This window comes from Carex rostrata, chromosome 5, assembly GCF_964058835.1.
Source record: "Carex rostrata chromosome 5, lpCarRost1.2, whole genome shotgun sequence".
In the NCBI taxonomy this organism is placed as follows: domain Eukaryota; kingdom Viridiplantae; phylum Streptophyta; class Magnoliopsida; order Poales; family Cyperaceae; genus Carex; species Carex rostrata.
The window spans coordinates 14,893,666-14,914,216 of NC_135922.1; the positions used below are offsets into that span (position 1 = coordinate 14,893,666).

At 34.2% G+C, this 20,551-nt stretch overlaps 1 protein-coding gene and 2 pseudogenes across 3 annotated transcripts; all 3 read left to right on the plus strand.

Annotated features, from left to right (window-relative positions):
• Positions 1-2,792: 2,792 nt before the first annotated feature.
• On the plus strand, positions 2,793-5,552 carry LOC144553914 (zinc transporter 5-like; annotated as a pseudogene). The gene is made up of 4 exons (XR_013511466.1): positions 2,793-3,199; positions 4,281-4,537; positions 4,745-4,894; positions 5,129-5,552. The product of XR_013511466.1 is annotated as a zinc transporter 5-like (transcript).
• A 3,385-nt stretch (positions 5,553-8,937) lies between these two features.
• LOC144553915 (zinc transporter 8 pseudogene) lies at positions 8,938-9,871 on the plus strand (annotated as a pseudogene).
• A 4,749-nt stretch (positions 9,872-14,620) lies between these two features.
• LOC144554638 (uncharacterized) lies at positions 14,621-15,811 on the plus strand. Of its 2 annotated transcripts, XM_078302957.1 has the most exons (4): positions 14,621-14,845; positions 15,127-15,191; positions 15,502-15,555; positions 15,647-15,811. In XM_078302957.1, the coding sequence occupies exons 1-4, from the start codon at positions 14,752-14,754 to the stop codon at positions 15,770-15,772; spliced, it is 339 nt and encodes a 112-aa protein (XP_078159083.1). In that variant the 5' UTR covers positions 14,621-14,751; the 3' UTR covers positions 15,773-15,811. The 2 variants fall into 2 exon arrangements, with proteins under 2 accessions (XP_078159083.1, XP_078159084.1); XM_078302958.1 differs by lacking the exon at positions 15,502-15,555.
• Positions 15,812-20,551: the final 4,740 nt, after the last annotated feature.

Genomic DNA, 20,551 nt, shown 5'->3' on the forward strand with positions numbered 1-20,551 from the left:
GTAACTCGTTTTCAACTTGTTCGTTAAATTAGTAAGCTGAATTTAAATATACTCTAATTCATTCATTAACAATTCAAGTTATATAAAACAAAAATATACGTACATCATATCATATTCCGATTTGATGCCAGTGGAATGAAATCATGAATAGTTTACAAACTACGTTTCAAATATAACTTTTTACGATATAGCCATCCAACACGTTATAAAGAATTTACTAATTAGAAATATACTTATAGTCTTAATTAGGATGCACATGCTCTTTTTTTTTTTTATCTGTCTAATGGAAGCATCTTCATGTTATTAGATGCTTCTATTGATATATAATATCATGTATATATATATATATACTGTATTTAAGAAATTTGCTCTATCGCCTCGGTGTAAATAAAAAAATAATTTATCATGATAATTTCCTCTACCAATAGAGTGATATCCTTTTGATGCCTTAATGAATTTCGTTTTGTTTGATAAATTATCCTAATTCATTTATTGTAATGCGAGTCGATAACAACTACAGCTTGGATGGAAGTATTTTTATATATGTATCCGTTAAGAATAGACATTATCCGTAATTAATTTTTATTTGATAAAAATTTTTTATTTGTACTCTTAAATTCTTCTTCATTAATTGAAATTAACTTTGTACGGATGTTTACAAGATATTATACACATGCGGTTCGATCAGATGAAAGTAACTTTATATATGTATCCAATGAGAATAAACATGTGTATTTGGATGGAGAAAGATAACACTATTCTTTTGAGCTATTTTATTCAATATTTGAATGGAGCAAGAATAACACTAACCCACTATTCTTTGTTTGTCTTATATGGGTTAGTTCACTGTTCTACTAACCCAACTAAAAGTTAAGTTAGCTACTATTCTCAAATTTGAGATTAGCTCTATTCTTGCTCTGTATCATTATCCGTCCATTTTTTTTTGGGTCATTGATATATTTATTTCTCTGGATACAGTGTTATTCTTAATTTTTTATTTGTTTAGAGAGAACCGATCCTGATAGTATCAGGATCGGTTTTTAGAGAGAACCGATCCTAATGCTTATGTAGCGCTAGGGTTTATTTTCGTTTCGCGCCTCTGTACTAATCTAAAATATTTGCGTCTATTTGAGTCTCAACTCATCCCTCTCTCTCTCTCCCTCTCCTCCGTGTCTCTCTCTTTCTCTATCTCCGTCTCTCCCTCTCCTCCGTGTTTCTCTCTCTCTGTCTCCTTCTCTCCCTCTCAAAGCCGCTCTCCCTCTCGCCTTGCCCTCTCCGCTCAGTAAGCTTTACTATTAATTTTAGATTTATTAACAAAGTGGATTTGCATGTGATTTAAGAGCTTTGATGTTAATTTTGTCTTCCATTTGCAAATTTTATTTTGAACGTTACCTTGTTGGTATTTTTTCAGGCTTGCAAATTGACGTTAGGGGATTTCAATGGTGCTCTATTAGATAATATTTTGCAATTCGTGAGAGGGAGGGTCATGCTAAGGCTTATTTTCGGCAAGGACAGGTTCTGAAATTTATTTGATATTTGTGTTTTTGGTGCCAAAATTCTGAAATTTATTTGATATTTGTGTTTTTGGTGCCAAAATTTATTTATATTTATCTAAAACTTTAGTTTAGGTAAACTTTGCATGAACATGAATTTTTTGTAATAATTTAAGATGTGTATGATATTTAAGTTAGGATGTGTATATGATATTTGATTATTGCTTCTTACTGTGCAAAAAAAAAAAAAAAAATTTAGGATGCCGGCCAGCAAAATATATGTGGAAGCTGGTCAAATAAATAAAAATATTTTTTTAGCTTCAATTAAACATCAAGATCGGATATTTTAAACAACCGATCCAGATAGTAACTATTAGGATCGGTTGTTTAAAATAACTGATCCTAATTCTAAAAAAAAAAAACTTTTAGGATCGGTTTTTTTTTAATAACCGATCCTAAAAGTTTTTTTTTATTTTTTTATTTTTTTTAAGAATTTGGATCTAAAAAAAAAAAACTTTTAGGATCAGTTATTAAAAAAAACTGATCCTAAAAGTTTTTTTTCTTTTTTTTTAATTAGGATCGGTTATATTTAACAACCAATCCTAATAGTTACTATCTGGATCGGTTGTTATATACAACCGATCTTGACAGTTTAACATCTGGATCAGGTTTAATTAAAAACGATACTAATTGTTTTTTTAATGGGTATTAAAAAACGGGGGAAAAAACTATTAGAATCGGTTCTCAGATATAACCGATCCAGATAAGTGCTTATTAAGATCGGTTGGTTAAAACATACAAAACCGATCCTGATAGTATCAATATCGCCTTCATCAGTATCGGTTATATTCCGATACTAATATGCGTATATAACCGATCTTGATTCTATATTTTCCACTAGTGAACGTTGGTAAAATAAATATTTCACACAATAAAGAATCTAATGCAAACAAAGTTAAATAAATATTTTAGATGATGGAGAAAAATATTAACAGTGCTAGTCAACCTAATAATTTACTGTCATGACAGTTTCTTGCGACATATGTCGACATTTTGACCTCGTCTAATTGCAATTCTGACTTTATAATTAATAAAAATAAAAATCAAATCCATTTTTTTAATATCAAACAAGATGCTCGTCTTTCTAACTTGTTAGACTAGAGACGCCCCTTTAATATCCATTTGGTCGGTTGAGAGCATTAGCATTTGTTATTCAACAGAAGATTACATTGTCCAATTAAGAACAATTCAAATTAAATCCTAAGAAACATAGAAGAAAGAGAGAGAGAGAGAGAGACAATGACAAAACGTTGCTCAAGTGTAACATTGCTCATACTTCTAGTGACACTGTGTCTCCTCCCATTGACGGCTCACTCGAGTGAATGCGAATGCTCAGAAGAGGATTCCGACATAGACAAGATGGAGGCGCGCAAGCTGCACATAGTGGCTATCTTCACCATTTTAGCGGCCAGTACAATAGGCTGCTCGATCCCTGCACTCGGCTGGTGGGTTCCTGCTATCAGTCCTGACAAAGACTATTTTTTCTCAATCAAGGCTTTCGCCTTTCGCTGCTGGCGTCATTCTTGCCACCGACTTTATTCACATCCTCCCAGATGCCATTGAAAAGTTGACATCACCATGTCTTCCCGAATCACCATGGCAGAATTTTCCGTTTGCTGGCTTCGGAGCCATGATTGCTGCAATAGGTAAGTTGCAATATATAATATATGTATCCTCAAATAATAATGACATGGGAAGCTGGCTGATTGATATAAACTTTTGATTAATTTGGTTTCTTGTTTCTCCCATTCGATATAATATTCTTATATTAAATGAAATGAATCCACTTATAATTAACGTGGGGCTTATCCTACTTGTCATTCATAGATATTGTTGATTAAAACTTTCTAAACCACATGTGCAGATATATTTCATACAAAGTGACTTTACTATCCCTAACCGTAAAATTTCTAACAAATTATAACAGTCCCATGAAATAAATATGAACCATCTAAGTCATTTTGTAGTGTATTGAAACATGACCATAAAATAAATGGATTTAAACTAAGAAATACTATATGCTATTGTTGTTAAATATAAAGGGGACCACTTAAAAATTTAATCTGGGGTTTTATGGTTAAACACAACTCAGGAATAGCTAGATTTATTCTTATTCTTCAAAAATGCCGTTCTTCAAATTTGTGATAAATTTAAACAATCAATATTCTTGAAGTCAAGGTATATAAAGTAATACTTCAGAAAAGAAAATTTTGGGAAAAAAAATGAAACTATAGTTTTAATGGAATTGAAATAGGATTTTTGAAAAAGGAACCTGAAATGGACGGCTTAATTAAGGTACCCCTTAAGAAACAAATCTATGTCATATGGAAAATTGAGTTCTGTAGTTAATATTGCATTTAATTGTCATTAATTAGTATGTAATATTTGCTAGAAAAGAAACACCACAGTAAAACCCTTTTGATCTATATCAAAAGTAAAAAAAAAATAATCAAGCCACAAATAAACATTAAAAGAGATCTTAATATTAATTGCTTTTTAACTTGTGCTGTGTTTATATCTCTGTCTACGGAGATCATCGATGCATGCAGATAATTTATCACACTGCTGGTTACTTTTCTTCTCTTTTTGTGTTATGCCATCATTTGAGCAAACTGTTATAGTTCCCCATCATTTGAGCAAACTGTTATAGTCCCAAATTTTTATGATAAATTATTATCTAACACACGCATTTAAAACAAAAATAATAATCTAACAAACGATTGATAGGTACACTAATGATGGACACTATCGCAACTGGATATTTCAGCAGGCTACACTTTAAGAAGGCGGCATCTGCAGTCAACGATTTAGAGGCAACTGTTAAGGCAGAGCGGGGGCATGCAGATCATGTGCATGTGCACACTCACGCTTCACATGGGCATGCTCATGGTGCAGCCATGATGGTTGACGCTGCAACCAATGGTGATGGAGATAGTAAACTCATTCGTAACCGTGTCATATCAAAGCTTAGAATCAAGATGATTGTTATCATCAATATAACTTGCACCATGAATAATAGAAATTTTTGAATTATGCAACTAAAGTTTACTTTTTGTGTTTCCTTAATGAAGGTATTGGAACTGGGAATTATAGTTCATTTTGTCATTATTGGAATGTCTGTGGGTGCATCAGATACACCATCTAATTGAATTATGCAACTGAAGTTTACTTCTGTTCTTTCTTTAATGAAGGTATTGGAACTGGGAATTATAGTTCATTCAGTGATTATTGGATTGTCTGTGGGTGCATCAGATACACCATCTACCATAAGGCCCCTTATTGCTGATTTAACATTTCACCAGTTCTTTGAGGGTCTTGGTCTTGGATCCTGCATTGCTCAGGTAAATTTTGACTAACTATATATTATTTTCTAATAGAAGATATTGATATTTTTTTCCCCAATGTATGCAAAACTAGTATATTATGACATGCCATGTATAGTCCCCTAGTCCCATAGTTTTGAAACGATGAAATCAGCATAATATAATTATTAGTGTTTCTAATGTTACATTTAAATCAAATTAAATTTTCATGAAATCATGTACACATATATTATGTACTTTTTAAGCATATAGATAAATAACATAATATTTCGTTTGAAATCGGTGGTTATAATGTCGATCTTTTTTTCACTGACAACTCCAGTGGGAATTGTCATAGGTATTGGCATAGCATCCAGCTACAATGAAAACAGTCACACTGCATTGATTGTTGAAGGGCTTTTGGACTCTGTATCAGCAGGAATTCTGATATACATATCACTTGTTGATCTTCTTGCTGAGGACTTCATGAATCCGCGTGTGCAAAACCGCAGCAAGTTACAATTACTAATAAACATTTTCTTGCTTCTGGGTGTAGGTTTAATGTCTCTGCTTGCCAAATGGGCTTAAAGCTTCATTTGATGAGAGTTTACCAATCAATCTTTAGAATTTTTATTTTTCTATTGAATGATGTTTCAGCGTTTTCCAATTGTTGAGTTCCTTTATTATTATTATTTTTTTTAAAAACCAAGTCCTAGGCATAACGTTGCTTCGGCATTTTTCATTGAAGCATAATTTTTTTATTGTGTGTTTTATATTTTTTTTTATGAATGATTGTATATTTTATATTTTTGATGAATGAAGAATGATTGTATATTTTTATAGTTGGAGACTCAAAATTTGTGTAATCATATTTTATTGATTTGATTTGTATAAACTCCTTTTTCCATAATTTGGATCAGTATTACAAAGGCATCAACATTCTTGTTAGAACTTGCATTATAAATACAAATGGAATGCAGCTTATTCTTTCTATACCGCTAACTTGTCCGATAAAAATCAGATGGCCAAAAGCTTGCTGACAATATATTAAGATAAAAAAAGTATTTACACGCCCCTTAGGGCCCTTTTTACACACTCGCTCTTCTACTCCCCTATAATTATATTAAATGTTACACAAAATGGATAAAAACATTGCAAAATGTTGAGCATGATCACCAGTCTCCTTTGCCCCTCTGTCTGTCACCTTACTAACAATTGCCTCCCCATGTAATTGCTTGTATGTTGACTTCATTAATTAACATATACACTTGTTTACTCTCCTGTGAGAAGATCTGTCTGTTTCTCTCCATGTAATGCCTTCTTGTGTTCCCACCAGGCATCCCAATGGATGTTGTGTTAGTTGGGACTGTTAGGTTAACTGATGCAAGCAGTTCCCTCCAGAATCTTTTAGTAAATTGGCATAGATAAACAGTATCACTAGGACAACTTTCTGCTTCTTCTCGTTTGTTTTCTTCTTCTTCTTCTCTATTTCTTGTGGAAGGCTAACAATAATAACAAAGTGGTTCTGGGTTGCTATCAAAAAACCATCTCTAGTCTAACAAGACAGCATCCTCACTGTGGGACCCAGGACAATACAAGCCGTTTTGCCTAATTTTTTTTTTTTTGCAGAATCTACAAAGTCGTGAGGGGAAATCAAACTCTTTTTTTGAAAGTTAGTGGCTTTAAATGCCAATTAACAATTTCATTAATAAAAAACGTATTTACAACGAGTCAAATGACTCTAATTCTTAAATCTAAACTCCTTTATTCTCATTAATTTATCTAAACTACTCTCATCATCTAATCCTACTTATTTACATTCTTAAACACTCTAATACATCATTCTCTAACCCTCTCCACGATTGGATTTGTTTTCGTTCGATAGCCGCCGCAAAATTAGTTTTTGTTCGAGGGGGAATCAAACTCTCAATATTTGAATAACCATTAACCAACAATCTTAAGACTTTTTTTCTAGTCAATTATGCTACCTCCCCTTTCTCTGTTTCGCCTCAATTACTTGCAGATTTTATTTGTTGGTGTTTTTGCTCATTCGAATATACTGAGATATCTCAAATTTGACATGCAAAGAATATCTTTGTAATTAACTGTATCTTATTAAATTAAGGATATTATATCCGAATCATTTTACCTACTTTTGTTGTACGGAACTACGGACATATGATTGGTAATTGTTTATTTTTCTTGGTTAATTTTAGATCTTCAATACATTTTTTTTAAAATTTACATCACTAACAGTTATAATTTCAGGAATTATAAAATTTGAAGCCCACGACAACACACCATAAGCAGCTAGGCGAAACAAGTATAGAGGAATCCCCAATACAAGTTTCAATTGTATTGCCAATTAAGTCCAAATCATTTGAAAGTGTAATGAAATGTGTTTTCTCAGCAGCACAAAATCTCAGCTCACTATATTACAAAATTAATGCATTCATATTTTCCATCTTCTGATTTGAGCCCAAATTGCCAATCCTGATATTTCCTTTATTTCCGACCCAATATAACCTTTACTACGCCGATTTTTTTTATTTGTAGTATTTAAAAAACAAAATTATAAACACAGATCAAATTGTAAATTATTTTTTTATTTTAAAATTATTTCTTTAATTTTATTTTACAATGTTGAAAATTGTATTTTTATTCTTTTACCTTCACTTGAAACGTTATCTTTTACAAGTACTTATTTTCCTAAATTTTATTACATGTTAATTTATATTCTTTATATTATTAGAAATGTTCAGAAAATTATAAAAAAAAATATTCCATGAATATCTTTAATAATTTCTCACAACTAATTTCACGAAATATTCGTTTCAATATATTCTCATAACTATTATAGTGTATCTATAGATATGGGTTCGTATAAATTAATTTATGAATTTCCATACCCATAAAATCTCATTCCGCATATTCCGAACTTGTTCCCGTATTCGTAATATCTCATCCCACATAAATAAGCAGGTAATTATTATAAAATGGACATTCGTGTCCCAGACCATTTATATATCGTTTAGACTTCTCAAATTGCAAATCTGACTTTTGTAAATAAAATCAATCGGGTTTGCCTTCTCTCCCTCTCGGCTTGAGCCGTGACCCTCCTTTCCACCGGACTGGATCAAATCTGGTTCTGGTTTGTGACTAGATCGTGACTCGCATCTGACTTGTTCTCTAACGGCTCACTCGTTACTAGATTGAGCTATTAATGAGTCAGCTCATTAGTGGCTCGGTCTAGATTAAACGAGTTCAAGATGGGTCTAGCTAGTTTGACTAGGTATGGATTTGTGTGCATTTTATGCTGTTTAGTTCAGTCTAACTTGGTCCAAAAAGTTTGTATAATTTATTTTCTTCTTAAAATAAGGTCCAGCCAGATGCAGCGAATCAAATCGGTGCAGCTTGTGAGCTAGCTCCTTATGATTACAAGCTGAGATTTCAGCTCAGACCTTTAAAGTGAACTCAGTTTAGCTTGCTCGGTAAATAAACGAGCCGATTACGAGTTTGAAAGCAACTTGGTAAATTCAATTTGGTTGGTTCAGATCATTACCATTTTTCATTTAACACAACATTACATTGTCGAATAGCACAATTTAAAATTTAATATAAGAAATAGAAGAGAAGAAGAAGAAGAAGAGAGATAATGGCACCACTTTGTTGCCCAAATGTAAAATTGTTCCTAGTGTAAGGAAATAATAACTGCGTGCATGGCCCAAAATAAAACTTTAAATGGGCTGATTATGAGACGTAATTAAATGGCCTGTTTGTATATAATCTGACAGGGTGCGTTGATTCAATGCATAATAAAGATTCAATGCATAATGAAGATTCAAAGCATAATATACAGACATAGGTTGCGCTGATTAAAGGGTGCGCTAAAGGGTGCGAATATATCAGATGATATTAATTAAAGGGTGCATATAAATCTTTGATTTAATAACAGATGCCATAATAATAGATACTTGGTGCGCAAGTCAACAGGTGCTTAATTAAAAGGGTGCATCTCACAATTAATTAAAGGATACTGACACATATTGATTTAAAGAGTGCGAAATTAAGTCAGTAGATAAATGCACCTTTTCGCATCTGGCTGTGCGATATTTATCTCCCCTATAATGAATAAGGTGAATTGTAACAGTAAGGTTGATCACCTCTTCAACAATATTTCATAAATAACAAGTTGTCATTGCTTAGAAAGGGAAAGATGAGAGAAATCGCATTACGGTTCTTCTGACGGTTTGCAAAGAACGTTTTAAGTATTATTCTACATATTACTATGGATAAAGCTATGTAATATATTTGATTGATTTACACGTGGAGACTTTGATTTGCTTTTGATGATTTTTAATTCTGCTATCGAAATTTTAAAGATGATTAGTTGTACTTATTTTTTATGATTGTGTGTAAGTAGTTGAGCACAAGAACGTCTACTTACACCTAGTCCTAGTGACACTGTGTCTCCTCCCATTGAAGGCTCACTCGAGCGGATGCGAATGCTCAGAAGAGGATTCCAACGTAGACAAGACGGAGGCACTCAAGCTGCACATAGCGGCCATCTTTGCCATTTTAGCGGCCAGTACAATCGGCTGCTCCATCCCTGCACTCGGCCGGTGGGTTCCTGCTACAAGTCCTAAAAAAGACTACCTTTTCTTAATTAAGGCTTTCGCTGCCGGTGTCATTCTTGTCACCGTCTTTATTCACATCCTCCAAGACGCCATGGAAAAGCCGACATCGCCTTGTCTTCCCGAATCACCGGGGCAGTATTTTCCGTTTGCTGGCTTTGGAGCCATGATTCCTGCCATAGGTAAGTTATATTATATATTATATATATGTACATTACAAGTGTCTTCTTTTCCATATAATCTTTCTGATTAATTATGAAAACATCTACTTATAATTAACGTGGATCCTATCGTAATATTCATTCATTGATTCTGTTGATAAAAAATTTCAGGCATATCTGTAGAAATTTTTCATACAAAAGTGAGTCCAACTAAATTTTAAGTCCCATGAAATTAGGTCAAAATAAAACGAGACTTTGACAAAATAAAGTACTATACAGCCATTTTTATCTGACAATTTAGGCGTCTAGAAAGAATAAGCTGTTTTCAGTTTGTTTTAAAAAATGCTCTAAAATGAATGTTCAAAATTATGAAAAAAAACTAGTTTAAACAAATTAAATGAATAAAATATGATAATACAAATTTTGGATCTATCTCCAGCTACAAATTATACAACCCTTAATAAAAAAACTACAAATTAATGTACAATTACAAAAAATTTAATAAAAGATGCCAAAGCAACATGAGGCCTCAGGAAAAAAAAAAAAAAAAAAAAAAAAAAACTCAACAATTGTAAAATAATAAAACATCTTTTAAATTTTAAAATGAAATTAGGTAAAAATTATAAGTGAGTATACTATCTCGTTTTATTTTGTTCACCTTCCAGTCCGTTTATTTGATGTCAAGTTGATACATTTAATTTACCGAATAATGCTAAAATTATTCATGTTAAAATATAACAGAAAATTATGTTATGTTGTTTAATTTCCTTTCACTGTAAAATGAGTATGCTAAGTAAGATAACACGCAAGCTACAAATGTAATTAATAGAAGCTTGAAATCATTCCTACAATGTAACGTACCTATAGAAGCAACTATATATCGCTCTAAAGCCAGCAAACGGAAAATTCGGTAATTCGGGAAGACAAGGTGATGTCAGCTTTTCCACAGCATCAGGGAGAATGTGAAAGAAGCCGTGGTGATCGAGAATGACACCGGTAGAAAAGCCTTAATCGAGACGAAGTAGTCTTTCTCAGAATTTATAGCAAGAACTCATCACCGGCTGATTGCAAGGATGGAGAACTGATTGGACCGGCCATTATAATGGTGAACATGACCGCGATGGTCGGTGTGCACGCATCTTCTTCCAAGCTTTCGCAACTGCACCAAGTGGGCTGTCAATGAAAGAAGACACAATGGCCACTTGGACTAGGATCAATTTACATTTGGGCAACATAATGTTGCCATTCTCTCTCTCTCTCTCTTTCTCTCTCTCTCTCTCGTTTTCTCTTGTTCTGCTCTGTTTCCTACGGTTTAGCTTTAAATTGTGCATGTTCTTAAATTATACTGCCATTATAAAGAGGACTAGGAGTAGGAGGAATGGTGCCAATGTTATTTTTGTTGTGTCAAATAATGGATGGCTTACAATGGTAAGAAAACGGTTGTGGGTCGATATCATAGTACTTGTCGATCGTGTTTAAATTCAAGTCAGAGCAAACAAAAAAAAGTTGTTTAAGAAACTATGGATTTGGAAGGATTAACCTTCATCATAGCCCTTGGCCAAACATATCCCCTTACATTCCATTAGTTAATTATGTGGGATTTTGGACAAAGTATTATAGAAAATTATGTCTAAATCATTCGATTATGTTAAAATTTGTCCATATGAATCTCAACGCACATCGGATGGTTTAAATCCAGTTTGGACAAAATTTGTTCAAAACCCTTTGAAAAAAATCCAATCTCAAATTAATACACAGATCATAGAGGCTGAGGAGTGCGTATCCTCCGAGATATCTCAACTTTTGCATGACCGACGCGTGCGGACCCTATTTGGGGTATTTTTACTTTGAGATTAGTGTAGAACGTTTTTGAACAGTTGAGATTTTCCAAAAAATCACTCAAAGTTTGAGATATCACAGAGGATGCGAATTCGAGACCGAAACCATAGTAGAAATTATCGGTATCGGGATTGGGATCAGTCCCGGCCGATACCGATATGGGATCGGGGTATCGAATTGGTATCGGCTTAGGATCGGCTCAGGATCGGAGTTTTTTTTTCTTTTTCCTTATGATTTGCTACGTGAGGATCGGCTCAGAATCGGATCGGGGTAGGCCGATACCGATACGTATCGCCCGATCTATATCAGTATCGGCCGATAATTCCTACTATGGCCGAAACAGTACAGGCCGTTCCAACCATAATTACTTGCTGATTTAGTGGTCCGGGAAAGTACAGGCCGCTTCACGCCATAAATACTTGAGATTTATTTGGTGGTGTTTGGTGCTTGTTATGTGACTTGTTGCATGTACCTTGGAATTGGCATTATTATGTGTTTCTATGCTTTTCCTTTGTCATAAAGCTATTGTACTAGCAAAAAAAAAAAAAAAAAAAATTACTTCCAGAAATTAATTGGACGCATTTGTAATTTTGAGCTTGCAAGATCTAATTTAATGGTAAAAAAAAAATTGGACCATATTCATAGAAATCATAGTAAAATACAAACCAAGTCATTGTACTTTTATAAGATGAGATTTGTCAATCCAAAAATTAATTGTAACAGCTGAAGAATTGAATAAAAATTGGTCCATTTAAGAAGCAATAATTGTGTGCTATACATAAATTTAAAAGGTCAGATTCTACTTCTATGCCTCATATAGGACCACATGCATAAAGCTAAAGTTGGATTAATAAACCAAGAAGAAAATAATAAATTTCAGCAACCTGTGTTAATCCTTGTCCATTTGGATTTTTTTTTTTTTACAATTGAATCTAAATTATTTTTCCCTCTGTTGGAATATGAATCTTCCGTATTTTAATGAAAATTCAGTGGTGATGCAAGTGCTGTTCATGTAATTTTGTATTCCAGAATAAAACTTGTGACAAGTTGTTTTGTTATCGATCATTCTGCTTATACAAATACAGTGCTGACGAACAATTGATTTTTAATAAATTCGTCAAATTTCAAAAATCAAAACCTCTAGATGTAGAGAACTTTTATTTTGAGTTAAAGTAGGCTTTTTTCCTTCTAATTTCGACGATTATCTAATGGATTCAAAACCTACTTTTATCATATATATATACAGAACACAACTTTAACCAATTAAGTCATGCATGGTTCTCTCATTCAAAAATTAATTAAACTATCAGTAGATATCTGGACGTGTCAATTAATAAATATTTGATTCAACAAATAATTTGTATAAACTCTTTTTTTTTTCAGAATTTGGATCATTATTACAATGACATCAGCATTTCTTTTTAGAACCTGCATTTTGGAAACAAACTAAATTAATGCAGCTTATCCTCGTTTTATTTTGATCTAATTTATTGAGATCATTTCCTCATTGCATGTTTTGTAATCATATATATAGGATATATAATATACTTTTCAGAATAAAAAAAAAAGTTTTATTTTGTTGACCTTAATTCCAGTCCGTTTACTTTGGGGTTGGCATTTTTCTGAGGATGTTCGGTACGTGACAATTTAATTTTTACTAAGAAAGTTGGTAGGTTGGCAACAATTTTATGGATTAAGCATTTAGGATGGGTGAATAAAATATGTGTTTTCCTTTGAGAAAAAGCATAAAGACTAAATTATTACCTTCAATGTAAAATATGTGTTTTCCTTTGAGAAAAAGCATAAAGACTAAATTATTACCTTCAATGTATTTTCTTGCGTTGGTCATATATGTTCCAGAGCACAAATCAAGCTCTTCATTGGTTTTGTATCGAGATATTAATTAATGACACAAAACATTTAAATTGAATATTTGATTGCTATACAATATACTAATGTAAAAAAAAAAAAAAATTGAAAAATTGAAAAAAAATCTACAAAGCTTAGCCTCATTTAGCCGTTTCAAAATATATATTATGAACGATCGATGTTGAAAAAAATTGGTAAAGCATGCTGAGGCCTGAGGGTTCAAAGTTCTAAATTCAAATATTTATTATTGAGCTTATCTGAAAATTTTGATCTTTAATTTTAATGAAAAATACTTTATCCAATATAAATCAAATCAGCGTGATAAAATTGAACCCTACAAAGCTGATACAAAAATAACTGGTACAAGCTGGTTATGCCCTTATAGTACACAATGGACTGGTAACAAAATTCACATCAAACGAGGGGGTGGAGTGGGCGGTGCGGAGCAGCCGGATGACCAGTGTTGTGACTCTCAAAACTGCAATCTGATGTCTCAGATATCACTGCAATATCTCTGAGGGTTTTGCGCAGAGTTCATGAGGGAGCGCTCCCCTTCTGTGAACAAATGGGGTGTCATAACACAAGTTGGTATTTTTTTCTCAAGTATTTTGTAAAGTTTAAAATTTAATATTACTGTTGAACTTTTATTGCCGAACAAATTCTTGTTAGCGCAGCTTAAATTGAAAATTGAACTGGAGGCTTCTTATAGAGCAACGAGAGATAACTTTACCATTGGCATTGAGTAGTATAATGTAAGAGCTCTGCATGGAAGACCTAATTTGTAAAGGCTTAGGGCCGGCCCAATACTGGACATCTCCGGCCCAATTAAAATATCTTGTATCGTTGTTGCCTTGCTATCCAATCGATCACTCAACAAAAACGGGCTGGGCCGTACCCCTACCGACCTCTTTCGACTTAAAATCTGTTCTGTTTTATAACGGGTTGATTCATTCCCGTTTCTTGCTCTCCAAGACTCCACCTCTCTCGGCTATCGTCCCCCGCTCGAACTATAAATATAAAACCCTAATCTAATCCTCTCCCCAATCCCCACACACCCAAAAACAAGATGCCAGAGACGCCGGCTCGGGCTCGCATTCCGGCACTGCAGACGCACAGGATCTGGCAGAGCACTATCAGCTATGACCCTTACGCCCCCTCCGCCAATTATTCCGACTCTGATCCTATCTCCGCCATCCACGACACCATCTCCTCCTGGAATGATTTCGTCTCCCTCGCCCGCCTCACCACAACTTCCGCAACATCAAGATTGACTCTGACGATTTCGATGACTCCCCCGCTACTTCCCTTGAGGACGCTCTCCACAAGATGAAGGAGACTCTCCGCAAGAGCAAGGAGACTCTCCGGAAGTTGAAGGAGAAGTACAATTGGAAAGATGTGGACTCTGAGAGCAACAGCTCCAATTCTGATATCGATCCCGAGATTGAGTGAGGGGATCTTAGCTGAGAGATTGAACAAGAAATCTAAGAGTAAGGAGAAATATACCAGCTCTAAAGTTGTTCTGTAGTTTCTTTATAAAATTGGTAACAAAACAACTATCTTGTTAATAAAAAATAACGTTGATAATAATCATAACAATAAGATTGATAATATTTTATCAGCTCATGCAATGAATTTAACAGAAAGATATATTTTTAAGAAATTGTACAAAATAATGGGTAAAACAAGAGCCTGTGGAGAGAGTGCAGATGCAAACAGAGAGACAAACTGGAAATTATATTTATTTTTTATATTATATTGTAACATGCAGGTAAAGTTCCTGTCCAAGCAGAATCATTGTCTAGGGTATCACCAAACTTGAATCCATTGCAAGAGGTATCTGAATTTTGTCAAGATTTTGTATTACGTTTTTTTTAATTGTACGCAATTTTCCAGTGAATTAACAAAACTGTTTTGTTTGATCTTTGATGTGCATGAAAATGAAAATAATTATTTTCATACAGATCATGAGAATGACGGAGTATGTTTGGCAAAGTTCATAATTTTTCTTTTTAAGTTCAAGTTTCTTAATTTTTTTGTTAAAATATAAATTACTTTATATCAGTAGTCATTTGATCTTCAATTAGTGTATATTTTTTAATCTGGTTTAATTAAAAAATTTGGGTTATTTTACACAAGTTCTGAGATAAGAGGGCGTGATCCTGCTGATTCTGATAACACGAGTTCTGAGATAAATAAAGTTAAACAATCTGTTTCTTTTACCATAATGAATGTAAATTTGAAACATAATTAAAACTTATATTAATTTTCTTGTACAAATAATGATATAGGCACTGCAAGAAGTAGCTATAGAGAGCAAAGGTTTATCCGATGAAACAATCGCCTCCTTCCGCTTGTCAAAATTTAAAAGTGGTTCCTCATCACGCTCAAAGAATCCATCAGATAAGTATGTTTGAATGAATATTGTTTCTTCCCTTTGTTCTCTTGCAGTCAAAAATTAGTGTTGATTATACCAGTAACTTAGAGTTGCTCCATGGTTAAGACTTAAGTGCACACCTGCATTGGTGCAACATACACCAAATCTGTTATGTATAATGTATGTTACACTTAAAATTTCTAAATAATAATGATTTTAATAAAGATGACTCGTTTATTTCTTACAAGTAATATTAGTTTGTTTTGTTGGTTTCAAATTCAGACTCACAATTTCCTGTGTCCTGATCAGTTAATTCATAATGGACGTATGTTTTTTTTATTAAATAATGTCACGTCCCGATGATAGGACCGACAACCCGCCATGCTTATCCGCACAAGGTGAATTAAATTATCTTACACATCCATATATACATACATTACCAATGACAAAAATAGGGCACCTACATTACTAAAGTTATACGCTACAAGTTCAGCGCATAACTTTTAATCATAATACATCACATAGTCCCTCTTGATCACTTTTAATCAGAATATACTAAGTTAGGAGGCACATTATGTAAAATTCTCATAAAAATATAAAACTTCGCCTTTATCATGCGAAAATCTTAATTACAAGTTTTTAAATCAGCTTAGAAATATTTCAAAATTAAAGGAAACAATGTATTATCACTTATGTTATTTGCAAATAAAAATAATTTCTTACTAATTGTTGAGAATAACATGCACAAATTCAAGATGAATTTCCTCGATTACGTTTTTTTTCAATTTATGTCAAATAAATTTTCTAATATTAAAAAATGGGATGTTACAAATAACGACCATATATTTTGTTCCTATAAATTTCCCCTTGGGGTTTAGTCAATCGCAAATTAATATATGTCAAATTAAAGTCAAATATGTAATCAGTGTTGACCACCTGTTAAATGACTTTTAAGAATTGCCTGATCCATTTGCTCTCGACTAATTCTGCTACTTCATTAAAATATATATTGTAATCAGTAATCTGCTAGGCCTTCCAAAAAAAAAAAAAAAAAAAAAATTCAGTAATCACAAATCCCAGTTCACCAGTTGACATTTCTTTGAGGAGCACGTTGGAAAAAAGCTCAGTAATCACAAATAAAAAATCAGTAAAATATCTATTAATTATTTCTTACGCTCCGTTAGAGAAGCACGTTGGAAAAAAAGCTGAACAGGCATCCGCACCGCTGCTCTCTCCGGACCCACCGACCGTGCTTTCTTTTTTTCTCCTCGATCCTCCGGCCACGCCCTCTTTCGTGCTTCGTGCTCTTCCTTCTCAATACCAATTTGGATTGTTTGGCTGGAGAAACTATAAAATAGGCTCTCCGGTAGCTCTTCTCTCTCTCTCTCTCTTGTTACGGAGAGCAATTTGGTATTCTAAAACTACACGTTGGTGTCTAGTTATGCTATTTTTAAGGCTGTATGTTAAGTGGTTGAAATAATTTTTCTTTTCAAATCACATCATTTATTTACTACTGGTCTTGATAGACCTTATTATGACTTGATCAAATTTAGTTAGAAAATAAATAAATTTTATTCATCCATATGGGTTTCTGACTTGATCAAATTTAATTAGAAAAAAAAATAAGCTTTATGCAGAATTCAACATGCTACTGTATTAGAACCTTGGGAAAGAAGAAGCATTTTTGCTTACCATTATTTAGAATTTGTTGGGGGTGATATTAGTAGAGCCCCTTTAACAGTTCAAGCAAGGATGAATGCATGGTTTAATTGTAATATTCTTTTGATAACAATCTTTTTACTTGATTAGGCAATAAGAGTAGTCAAAGCAGAAACGATGGTACAGCCTACAGGGGATGCAGATGTGTTGACCCCTCTTTGCAAAAGATGTCGAAGCCATACTGTTGTTAAAGTTTCCTGTAGTGCTTGATGTTTAATTAGCTATTGATGTATAGAATTATTATTTCAAGGGTGTTGTGATTACATGTGTCTTCTTTAATTAATTGTGGTGTAGGTTTATTATTGTGTTATGACAAAATTGCCCTTCTACATGTTTATTGATTTTTAGCAAAATTATGATTTATGTTTATTTTTTGCAAATTTTCCCTTTGGTTATGATAAATTTGCCCTTCTACATGATAGCAGATCTTTAATAATCTTATTATGATTATTGTCCTTTAAGTGTATTGTTCTTTGAGCATGTTTAATGTACAATAATATGTACAAAACAGTTTTATATAAAATGTGCTGGTGATTTCTGGAACAGAGTGCTGAAAACAGTGTATACAAGTTTAAACATGCTGAAAAATGCTTAAATTGCAGGCTGAAATCAGTGTAATACAACTTCAAATATGCTTACACAGCATGCTGAATGTTCTTCTAAATGATTGCAAGTCAAACAGATGCTCAATGTTCTTCTAAACGAATCAGACATGCACTTAATCAACTTAATGTTCTTCAATTGAGCAATATACAACAATCTGACATGCATTTGAAAATCATAATACACAGTTTGTATTGCCTTAATAGAAAACATGTAGAAACAACATGCTTAATAGAATTTGATCTAATAGAGTGCTTTTATCATTGCCAAGTGTTCAAAAATTGAGCAAATCAAATGGAATTCGAGCATTCAAGTGTTACATCCATCTCACAATTTGAGCAAATAAAAAAAATTCAAGTGTTACATTCTTTCATCACTAACTTGTGCACAATACTAATTAAAAGATTCATCACTCAAGTAATCATCAATGATATCGTCATCTTCCTCGTGCTTTCTCTTCCCTTTAAATTGTGACTTGCAATCGTCATCACTCAAGCATCTGTTTTTTAAATGCCCAAATGCTAAAGCAATCTGGAACCGTGTTGCATCTCTACTGGGACACCCCATCATGGTACCGGGGGACTCAGTATTATCGGTATGGGATGCATCAGCTGGCATAGCAAAAGCGGCGGGAAAAAGTAGGTGGAAGATATGGCAATCACACTTCGAAGCGACATGCTGGCACATTTGGAAGCAAAGAAATCACCTAATTTTTAGAGGTCAACTACAACGAGTGGATACGGTTGGAGCACATGCTGTGCAGGAAGGAACAATGTAGTGTGCATACTGTTAATTAGCCTTCAGTTTTTCTGTGTTTCTGTTTTTTTCTGGTATTGAGCAATCTGTGATGAGTATGTGATGCAATAGGGAGAATCAATGTAATTTATGCACACCTCGATAGCCTCTGTCGAGCATTTCAAAAAAGACATTTGGAAAGCAGAATATATCAGTTGGACTCAAAAGAACAAGCTCTGCCAACCACCTGATGGTAAACCATAACCAAACCAAAATCCAAAATTACCAAATAACTATCACTGGACCACTTTAGTACAAATAATTGGCATTATCAATTTAAAGATGTAAAGATCGCTAAGTATTGAATCTTATTTCATGGAAGTTCTAAAGTAAGATCGATGAGCTTTATAAATTCACTGAAAGTTCAATTGAAGAGATTTTGAATTAGAATACCAAATTGCTCTCTGTAACAAGAGAGAGAGAAGAGGGCGCGGATGTCAGAGGCATCAGATGAGGTGAAGTCGGAAGATGAGGAAAGCCTATTTTAAAGCTTCTTCAGCCAAACAATCCAAATTGGTATCGAGAAGGAAGAGCATGAAGCACGGAAGAGGGCGTAGCCAGAGGATCTAGGAGGGAGAGGAAAAAGAAAGCACGGTCGGTGGGTTCGGAGAGAGCAGCGGTGCGGATGCCTTTTGAGCTTTTTTCCAACGTGCTTCTCTAACGGAGCATAAGATTGGGGGAGATGGACTGACGGAGAGACAAAACGGGTTTAATTTGAAATTCGATTGGAGACCCATTAATCAAGCAAAGAATAGAAATCGAGAATCAAACGGTGTAGACTGCCCGTCAGACTGAACTCAGTCCATTGGGCATCGGCCACCCCCCGCTCCCGAAAGTGAAGCCTGTATACACCCAGCCCTGCATTCTACCTAGCTTGGATAATTGGTCTGCCAAATCGTTTTGTTCTCTTGGGACATAGCAGCATGCACTGCCTTGCGCCTCTTGAAAGAATTGCCAAAGGTCAATGATAGTAGAGAAAGCCCTCCAATCAGCATCAGTGGGAGGTGCCTGCCCCGTTACATGCTGAACCAGTGAGAGTCTGTCAGAGAGAAAAAGACAGTTTTCTATCTTCAAATCTTTAACAAGATCAACCGCCGGTTTCAGAGCCTGTGCCTCAGTCTGAATGGGGCAGCATGCACGCACTCTAGCTGACCTATACATCTCCAAAACTTCATTTTTCCACAGGCAGGCAGAGGCCAATGCCTCCCTCCCACCCATCTGCCCAAGACCCATCCACATAGCAGTGGTATTGAAAATCAAGAAAAGGGAGCTATTGGTGATTGCTGACCTAGCTAAGAGAGGGCACCTTACAGGCTCCAAATAATTTGACATTGACTCCCACTTCTTTCCCCCCATATAATTTGTCATTTCGACATCTCCAAATGCCCCACCAGGAATTTGATTGAGTACATAGTCCATTGTTCCTCATCCATCAGGTCATCCAAATTTCGGAAGGTCTGAAAAAGAGGGGATATGAAGACATCTGACCTGAGATTTAGAGGGCCTGATAAGTGGCACATCCTAGAAAAGGGGCACACAGGTTGCATCCATAGATGGAAATCTGCGCTTCAAAGTGAAACCCAGAGGTTGCCCATCATGTAACAACCTCCAGAGAAATAGTGAAATACTCGAACTCTTGGAGGCATATGACCTTTCCGCCAAACCATATTCCACACCCTTTTGTCTTCCGGGTCCCCTTGCT